Source organism: Hetaerina americana, unplaced genomic scaffold (assembly GCF_022747635.1).
Source record: "Hetaerina americana unplaced genomic scaffold, ioHetAmer1.1.p SCAF_6, whole genome shotgun sequence".
NCBI classification, from domain to species: Eukaryota; Metazoa; Arthropoda; class Insecta; order Odonata; family Calopterygidae; genus Hetaerina; species Hetaerina americana.
In genome coordinates this window covers 20,537,703-20,548,389 of record NW_027287205.1, presented here as the reverse complement: position 1 = coordinate 20,548,389, position 10,687 = coordinate 20,537,703, and the positions used below count along the sequence as shown (strand labels likewise).

Below are 10,687 nucleotides of genomic sequence, written 5' to 3'. Positions count from 1 at the left end.
AAAGAAATAATAATGGTAAGGACTTTTCCATGGGAGAGTATTTGGATGTTATACATTAAAATCATTATTCATGATCTAAGTTGCTGACATAGGAACAAAAACATACTGTTGTGCAAATGATAATGCAGCCAAATGGTAATCAATGTGCATAATTAACATTACCAAGTCGGAGATAACTTTTGTACAATATGTCAAATGCAATTTTAGAAGCAGTATTCGAAAATATTATAGTGATTACTCTTGGTTTAAATTAGCCAGAAGTAAAATTATTCAATGGAAATTTTGCCAGCAATCTTCCCATTTGTTCTTAGAATTCATTCCTCATTCCGTTGACTCACACTGAGAAGGTTAGAAAGATGCAAATAATTATATTCGGCGTCATCTCTCTAATATTCATACCAAATGGAAATTTTTCTTGAGTATTAATTGGAATGACATTGTGGAACCCACGCGATTGATATTTCTTCATTTTATTTATTGCTTCACTAATCATTACTCCGTATAGCAATGCGAGATTTCATTAAAAGTTCACCTAAACAATGGCTCCGTAAATAGACTCTAATTATTAGTAGTAGAATATCGGCTTAGGGTAGGTTTTAAAAGAACCATGGCACTACACACAACTGAACTCTTAAACCCTACTTGCCATCCTTAGCAATAGATACACAGAAAGCCTTACCCCATGCTAAATGTTAAAATAACTCATTTTTTAATTCAGCGTTATTGCTAAAATACTTAATTCCATCCTAAATGCCTATTCTTTTCCTCCCTTTACCTTGCTTTTCCAGCAGCCATCCCTATACATATTACCATCCCTTTCTCCCCATTGGCGCTCAGTACGTCTATCATCTGAAGCTACTTGACCCTCCGGCTTTAAGTTTCTCCCAACAGTCGTCTTTCTTCCCCTATCATGCCTAGAACTTCATCTTTTGTATTTCTTTCCGGCCATTTTTTCTCTATTCTTCTCCACACCCACATCTCAAAGGCCTCCAATTTTACGCAACTCCTCTTGCCTCATCGTCTAAGTTTCTGATTCATTCAAAACTACGCTCCATATAACAGTTTCCATTTCTATTTCTACGTATCTTTATTTAGTTGCATGCTATGAACTCCTGCCTCTTTGTAAACGCTTCTTTACCTAACCCAATTCTCCTTGGACCGTCCCCACCACTCTGCATACCAACATCCAAAACACTTCCGAAATAGGCGAAATCCTTAACCCGTCCAAGTTATGTCCACCAACTTCAATGTTTATATTAGCCTTCCCATTCTTAATAGTCTCCTTATCTTCGTATTTTTATTTATTAAAATTTATATCATACCCATTTCACTGATTCTTCAATGCGCTTAGTAATGCTCGTAATCCTTAGACTACCTGGCCAACCAATGTTTGATCACTCAAGAAATTTAACTGATTTGAATATTTCTTCATCAACTTTCATTCCAGCCCTTCCCATGCCTCTGATACCATTTCCTCAGCATATATATATATATATATATATATATATATATATATATATATATATATATATATATATATATATATTAAAAAGAGCAGAAGAAAATGGGTTAATGTCTTGCTTCCCAGGCTATGTTTGCCCATCCGTCACTACTGTGCAATCTCCATTCGCTATCCGCACCTGTGCATTCTGAGACAAGTATAACCGTCTGTCTCTGCGGTCAACTATCTTCTGGACAATTTTCATTAATTGTGCCAAGTTTAGTCTTTCGATCGTCTTCTCAAAATCCGCAAAGCATACGAAATACATCATGGTCATACACTATGTTCCTATCTACTAGTGATCTCATTACTAATGTGGCATCATGTGTACCCATCCTCTTTCTAAATATAAACTGATCTCTTTAGGTGCTCATTTGCTCTCTTCTCCATCCTTTTGTGGATGCTCACAAGCAGTATCCTTGCCACGAGGTCAATCGAACTTTAATACCTGAAATCAATACCGATCTAATGGAATCTAAGGAATTCTGATATAATATGGCCTTTCGGTCAAATTCCTCTCTCCTAAATACTTTAAATGAGCCCATAAAACATGTTCCTTTCCCGTATTTCCCATTTAAAAGTAGTTTTCCAGAGATATTATATTTCGATTTCAATGCCTTTAATGTTGTTTCTATCTCACAGTCAACTATTCCTGGTCCTAAGCTATCATTACCAATGGAAAACAACAAGTACCTCAAATTATTATTCCAAAAAATGATGAAAATAGAGCAATAAATCCTGACTCCCAATTACTTTATATCTAATCCTCCATAACATAATCTGATTGAAATTCCTCTCTCCTAAATACTTTAAATGAGCCCATAAAACATGTTCCTTTCCCGTATTTCCCATTTAAAAGTAGTTTTCCAGAGATATTATATTTCGATTTCAATGCCTTTAATGTTGTTTCTATCTCACAGTCAAGTATTCCTGGTCCTAAGCTATCATTACCAATGGAAAACAACAAGTACCTCAAATTATTATTCCAAAAAATGATGAAAATAGAGCAATAAATCCTGACTCCCAATTACTTTATATCTAATCCTCCATAACATAATCTGATTGAAATTGTTCTCATAAATAGAAAATGAATCTCAGAACACATCTTTGACGTAAATTGATTAATACCTTCACTTTTCTACACTAAATCTTACAAAATGGGTGTAGAGAAACAAACTTTGGTATCCCACATAAAAAGATTGAATATATTGCACGACCGTGGTTTCAATGCTGCTCAACATCATCAGACACCTTATGATGATGCGCAGTATTTAAACTATGGTGGTGTAATGCATGAAATCTTCTTATGTGGAATTGCAAAGTTTGTTTCTCTACCTTCATCTTGAAGGGATTCCACCTAGTTAAGTCTGAAACTTTTAAGTAAATCTTACAGAAGTCCGACAGTGAGCGAATACCCTACACGCTGTGCGACTAAGCCATTCGGTTTTGTGAAAAACACTTGAACGAGCGATGAATACCCTGCAGAAAACGATTTTCAACTAGCATCGCACGGCATTAATTAATGACCAAGGCTCTGCAAACGCCGTTTACTCCGATAAGCGCACATCGCCTTAAAAGTCGCAAGTATTTCGGAGGAGTTCCGCCTCGTAATTAGTCCAAACGCTTAAGTTAATTAAATAATTTCTCTAACTACTTAATAGGTACCCTTCCTCCACATTCTCAAAACTAAGGAACTGGTAATTTCCTTGACGTTGATAACGTTTCCCTCGATTAACACTCATCGGAATTTCGTAAAGCATTCTCAGAAATAAGTACGCACGCAAATACAGAGGGAGTCAGTCCATGATTATAAAAAGCCAGCGACAAACTGGAGATCCTCACAAATTTTAGATAGTCTACGAGACAGCATAAGAGAGTTCAACGTGGATTTAGTTTGTTCAGATAGTAAAAATGACGTTTTGGGTGCTGCTCTTCCTGGTGATGTTTTCATGCACATCAGCGTTGACGGAGAGACAGTTTCAAGTCTCTATATCCTGCTCCAAGTGTGAAGTGGGCGGATTAACTCCTTTCACCCTCACAGGAAATATTTCAGGTATTTATCGAGTATTTTTAATCCATTTCAGGTGTTCTTAACAATTTTGCTCTGGTAGATCAGTTCAATGCTCACACTAAGGACGAAAAAATGCCTTATTTATTGCCTCCCATATTTTAGTGGATTCAGATTTTTTGTATTGTGTTAGTAATAAGTTTATTTTGAAAATATCCTCACTAAAACCAGTGCTTTCCTTGAGGAACACTGTTAGCCAACTTTTTATTGCCTTTTCGCAGATTTTTCTGAATGTAAAAATCATTCGCCTAAATCGGACATCGAGGGATCCGGGTTCGGATCCCGATCAAGGCGAATGATGTTTGCACTTTGAAATATCTGTAATTTATTGCATATTAGCGGATGACTCCGTTGAAAGTTACTGTTGCGTCATCTCTGGCAGTTCTTCGAATTTCTATTGTCCATTTGATATATAAACATGTAGTGCCTATAGTTTCCAAAAAGTGAAGCTGTATTGAATAGCCTTCCGGCGTACATAATTCTCCTGTGACTTATTCATTACTAAGTTCGATCCCTAAATCAATCGATTTGCCTTCCAACCCATAGGAACAATATAAAATTGGGAGAAGATTGGCATCATTCCAAGGCTCAAAATTTTCTAATTTTCTACATTTTACATGCCGAAGTCATGTATTTATTATACCATATTTATGCATAAATAAAATACATTTGAAATAGAACAGTAAATTCAAATTCAGATTAGAGCGTGCATTAAAAGTATTTTTAATTCATTCAATCAAATTACGTATGAGCAATAATTTTCTCTAGGCATCAATGAAATGGGTAATTCAAAACTGGCTAAAATGACAATTTTAATAAGAAAATATACAAGAGATAGATGCCTAAAGAGACGAAAAAATGAAAAAATATACCCCATATCCTAAGTGGAAATACTAGAATTATCGCTATCATTAGTTAAGTAGGGGAGACCAGTTATTTAGCGATTTTGCAACAGTTCTTTATTATTTTCAATTTATCCAATCTTTCAAATTGTTGCTGTGTCGAATTTAGTACGACCAGTAGTCCTTTCACTGCTGTCTGAGAAAACAAATTTTACTACTTAAGGAGTGAAATTAGATAACTTTTCAAACTGAATATCTATATTTGCAGATGGAAAAGCATTAGTTAGCCAATCAGCCTTAATCATAAGAAAATGAAGGTAATAAAATTCTCAAAAAATAGAAGGCTAATTTGTGGGGAGATGAACTAGAACAATGGACAGGTAGAGAAATTCACATATTTAGGAAGCATTTTAGAAGAAAAGAGAGGTAGTGAGGACATTAAATGAAGAACTGGGTTAGGTAAAGAAGCATTTGAAAATGTGTGGGCAATAGTGCTTATGGTCACCTTAAGTAAAGATTTAAAGAAAAAACTACTGAAAACTTTAATATGCAGTGTAGTTTTCCATGGCTCAGAAACTTGTTCATTGAGGCAAGAAAATAAGCATGAATTCAAGGGTTTTAAGATGTGGGTGTAGAGAGGAATAGAGAAAATAAAATGAAATGGAATTTGGATGGAATAAAGGGAGGCAGATAGTAAGGAGAGCTAAATATCATGCTTAGGTAACATAAATTATGAGATTTAATGATATATTTGTCACGCTAGTCAAGAGGTTTCAGCATAGTAGTTTATGGTGCCAATGGTCATCAAAACCCTATCCTAAGCCACAGACTGCTCTTAATGTCAATTAGTCACTCATATCTTCCTTAATTCCCTAATAGTGTCAAATGAGTTAAGTAAGCACATTTATTTCATAGCACTCAATATTCCAAGTTCTTAAACATAAAACTCGACCCACTACATTTCCATAGGAATTTATAATCACAGAATTTGGTGTCCTGACTCCAGAGTAAAGTTTATAGGTCACAGATACACATACATGTATACATATACAAAATAAACATATAAACATGTGAAGCTGAGAATTATCGGCGATTAAGTTACAATCTACTATGTAGTGATGATATGGAAAAATATGGAAAAAAATTTAGCCAGGTCATGAGGTGTTAGAATTAACACTTGGCAAGTAGCAGTATGAATATTTTCCCTACTGCAACTAGCCTACTCAATCAATGGCATTATATTATCACATTTTGACTTCTACCTAACAGGAAATAACATCAAACCAACTGGATATGAACTTTTCCATGGTGTTGGATACTACAAATTCTACACAGAAGGGGCAATGACTTATTACCAAGCTTTATCTACTTGTAAAAATGATGGAGCACACCTTGCCATCATTAACTCCCAGACAGAAGAAGAAGTTCTAAAGAGCATATATGCAAAAAACCCCTCAGCTAAACCATGGGCCTACCTGGGGTTCAATGACATTGAGAAAGAGGGTGATTATGTCACAATATTTGGTGAGTATATGTAAAAGCTATCACTTTGCTCAGGACATAAAAATTGAAGATGATCCAAGATGGGAAATGGGACCGATGGAAAGTGAGGTTGTGATAGCAATGCCAAATTGAGAATGTGTATGGTTTTGGAGACATGGACAAAAATAGCACATAAGTTACCCTTTCATTCTTGTGAATGACATGCATTCATTTATTGAGGGGTCAAACTGATCATTGGTTAATGAATAAAATGATAAAATGGATCAATTGAAATTAAATTTACTCAAGCATTCAATTCATTTATCAGTATAGTCCAGTGATGTGATGTAGCCATTTACATACTTATGGACAAAATTGCACTGGACTTAATTTGGACATGAATATTGGTAATATTATGATAAATCTTTGTGAAATGATTTTACCATCTCAAAGGAAGTGTATGATGTATGAGTCATGACTATTGCCTTTTATGCAAGTATATTTTCAAGTGTAATTTGAGAATAATTAAGCAGTTTCAATTTACTTTCGGATCATTTCACTTATTTTTTACACCATTGACTTTAGACTGTTAAACTTATGACTAATGTTAAATATTATGAGTTCAAGTAATTCAGTATTCCAAAGGTCAATGTGGAAGTCAATTTTATCAGCAACTTTCTTTTTCATAGATGAGAAAATTCAGAGGAAATATATTTAAGAAAATAATAAAGCCACTAACTTGTCTTATGAATGTTCTCTCTCTCTCATATATATATATATATATATATATATATATATATATATATATATATATATATATATATATATATATATATATATATATATATATATATATATATATATATATATATATATATATATATATATATATATATATATATATATATATATATAAAATCAACATGTATGACAATAATCACTGAAATGCTTTTATGTTGTAGGTGAACGCTTATGTGACACAGGTTTTATGAAGTGGCATCCTGGCAAACCTGACAATCATGAAGGAAATGAAGACTGTGGCTCTATGTTTCGCCATGGCGGGTTAAATGACTTATACTGTGACAAGCACGGACCATGGCCATTTTTCTGCGAGTATGAACTTCCAGGCCATCCAAGTCCCAAAATTTCATGATTTGTTCCCGGATCCCCAATGCTATGTACTAATGAAAAAACAGTACTATAATGAAATTTTAATTGACAGCATAAAATAAATACAAAAATTATTTCATAATAATTAATCTGTCTCCCATTTTTGGAATTTCCATATTCTGAGCCGTATATTGCAGTTTTAAGTTTTGATGGTTTATCCTTTTATATATTAATAATAATTAATTCATGTTGATAAATGGTACAACTATGGTACATGTGGTCAATATAAATATTACTTAATATACAAATATGAATTCTTAAATGTGATGAATCACAAAAGAAATCATCAACAGAGTCAGCAAATAACCAGGTATGCAATCAAATGTTCATGTTATGAAATGAGTTGTAAGTTGAGGTTAGTCAACAAAAAGTAGTATTTAGATTAACTTTACCCCTAATTGTGTAGTTATGGATGTGCTCTTAAGTCATGATTTTCTTGATTAGCTTTCACATGAATCAGAGTCTTAAATATATATAAACTAAATACAGTGATTATTCCATGCCTGAAAGAAAAGGCTTGCAGGAATCATGAAGTGGCATATTAGCAAGAGCTCTATTTTGCAGTAGCAACATTTGATTAATTTGTAGAGAATGACCCCAAAAACTCAACTCTATAATTCAAATGACATTGAAAGAAGGCATAGAAAACTGTTAAATGATACTTATTTGGAAAGAGAAGGTAGAGCTTTCTTAACATATAAACAGATTTACTCAGTTCATTACAGACCTGACAGATGAATGGGACACATAGATAAATAATGCAATTTACTGTATTCAGGCTGAATCTTTGGTCTCTTTTACTGCTGAGTATTTTCTTCAGTAAGGGCAATGTAAAATTGCGTTTTGAATAAATATCTTAGGAAACAATTTATTTTCCGACTAAATGGAGATGGCCAGTATGTAAATTGTATTCAGCCAAGGTCAATACAATGAATAATTTATGGCATTGACATAGTAAGCTTGACAAGGAGAATCCATACTCTTGACCTTGGGGGCATATCAACAAAAATGAGGTTATACTAGGATACGCCCTATATGATTAATGTGAATAAAATTCAACGGAGAGTTGGACAGTAATGAGTCTCTTATTTTCGGGCATTGGCCATTTTGCTCTGATCAGGCTGTGGCGGTTACAGTTACAGTATGCCATAATCTAAGCATCCAAAAATAAAATGCATGTATACTTTTCCTTAAAACAATATTTCCGTCGCAAAGACATTCATAGATGTCCGTACAATTACATTTCGGAATGGTACCTACTAAGACAATGTGAAAACATACAAAGTTTTATGATCAATGTTGGAAGCATAACCTTTGTTTTTTGCAAAATAATGCAACACTGAGATAAAAGCAAAATATGAGTGGTTCGAAAATTAATAGTCAATTCATAACGCTTAAAAGATTCCAGAAAACACTATATAGTTCGATTGTTATTGTTTTTGGGTGCAAAATACCGCGGAAGCATGGCAGCTAGAGTTGCACTATGGCAGATAAAGTTGCACTATGAGAGATACAGAGCACTTAAAGAAATTCTGACAGCAGACAATGTATTGATTCCGCCGGCATTTAATATATATAGTTTGATTTTTTGAAATCCACCGCTGATAGTATCGTGCTTTGGTCAGTAACATGATAATAAAGCTATTATAAATGTTACTTACTCAATTCGTTGATTTTCTTTCATTTTACGACGATTTCTGTGTGCATCTTCGATTATTTTTGCCGCTTAAACCCCTTATGATATTTTTCTTTAATAATTGAGCACTTTCAAATGACAAACGATCTTCATTTAACGTTTTCGATTGGCACTCAAGGGACGTATGAGAATTATAATTCCACCTGCTTCAATATACTTCTCGAATTAGATCGTAATTTGTAGTGTTTATTTTAAATAAACTTCCAATAAGCTTCCAAATGTTGCAATTTAGTTAGTTATTTGGCATAGTTGAGATCGGTTTGGTAAGAATATATAATGTTTAAAAGTTTGAAATTCTAATACTAAGGGAACCAGTTTAAATTACGAAAAATATTAGCTACCTACCCGTGGATTATTCAGAAAAATAATGGACGTGAAAACTGAAGGGTCTATAATGCGAAAAATACAAGTATATAGCAACAGTTAAGATCGACATAAAACAGAGAAGTTGTCAGGGGGTGAGGTAATTGGCACTGAATAGAGAAACCTTGAGAGCTGCAAGAAACCAATCTTAGCATTAAAATAATGATAACGAATTAACTTTGTTGCGCTGAAATCTCGGGAAGAAGGCCCTAAATTGCTGTACAGCCAATTTCCCTACTTTGAGAGTGCACCTCCACAGGTGATATATATACTGTACCTGATATAATAGTTTCTAATTTCCTCAAAAACGAAGGCTCTGAGTTTGGTAGTAACCAAAGTAGTTTCAGAGCGACTGGAGGTAATTCCTGCTCCATTCATATTTATCTCAATGAAAGGAATCAATGAATTTCTTATGCTTAAAAAGAGAATTCCTGCAACCAAGTACTACCAATGTTAATTTTTGGATTAAAAGCCTATACAAGGAAAATTAGGCTTCAATAACACTCCTCGATTTACTTTCGTTTCTGTAGTTCAAGGCGATCTTTGGGCGAAAGAGTGTCGAATCAATGTAATAAAAAAATATGTCTTTTGACTGTGCACATTAAATTGGGTGTCAGCCAGTAGAATATTCTAGACATAACAGCAGTTGGTTGGTTTTTAGTATCTAACCTCAGCTTTCTCTTCCAAAGGGGAAGATTACTTATATTTACTACTTGAATTTCTTTCCTACCTTTTAATTGCAAAAATTATTCTAACTTCGTAAAAACTACAGGACTTATGTAATATAGTTTGTATAAATCACAAAACCTCTCAGTGAAATGAGTTTTGAACAAATATTGCAGTCATTCCTGGTTAAAATTTCAGGCAGCATTTCTCAAATTATCTTATAAACTCATTGGATTCAGCATGTTATCTATACAAAATTTTAATCCATCCAACCTAGTACATTTTACTTATATCTGTAGTTAAGTGGCATTGACAATTTGAAAAAATACCAATGTAAGGTGTTCCAGAAGATCTACAGCTACCTAAAACGTGGGCATCTGACTAACTCATGTAGAAATGGTATACAATCTAAATTGAAATGAAGACATGCGTCCCACAAAAATGCTAAATAACCAATGGGAAATATTTGAAATTATTATATTGTTTAACCATGGGATCCTGTATACATCCCTTTCTGCCCAATATTTTTATAATTTGTATGACCTTTGAATCTTTCGGTGAACATTTTCTATCACTTTTGCCTTGAGATGATGCTTTTTATAAATTATCAAGACCAGGGGCCCAAGTAGAAACTTTTCTCTGGGAGAAAATAGAAAAGGTTTCCTCATGGGATAATTTTCCTGATGCAAGTCTGTTACAGGCCTATGCAAGGCTAATGTTATCCATTTCTTGAAGAGCTTTCCACTGTGATTACCTGAGGCATTCATCTGAGAACAAATATGGTATATTTAATAGAATTGTAAAGCTTCTAAGACACTGGAGCTTGGTTATTGAGAAGCAGGGAGACTATATTGAAGGATTACAAAGAGACATTGTCAAAAAAATAATCATGTAGGAAA

The 10,687-nt window shown here is 33.8% G+C and overlaps 1 protein-coding gene across 1 annotated transcript; it reads left to right on the top strand.

Annotated features, from left to right (window-relative positions):
• The first annotated feature begins 3,412 nt into the window (after positions 1 to 3,412).
• LOC139695275 (hemolymph lipopolysaccharide-binding protein-like) lies at positions 3,413 to 7,053 on the top strand. Its single transcript, XM_071593970.1, has 3 exons — positions 3,413 to 3,554; positions 5,681 to 5,935; positions 6,856 to 7,053. The coding sequence occupies exons 1-3, from the start codon at positions 3,413 to 3,415 to the stop codon at positions 7,044 to 7,046; spliced, it is 588 nt and encodes a 195-aa protein (XP_071450071.1). The 3' UTR covers positions 7,047 to 7,053.
• The last annotated feature ends 3,634 nt before the right edge of the window (positions 7,054 to 10,687 follow it).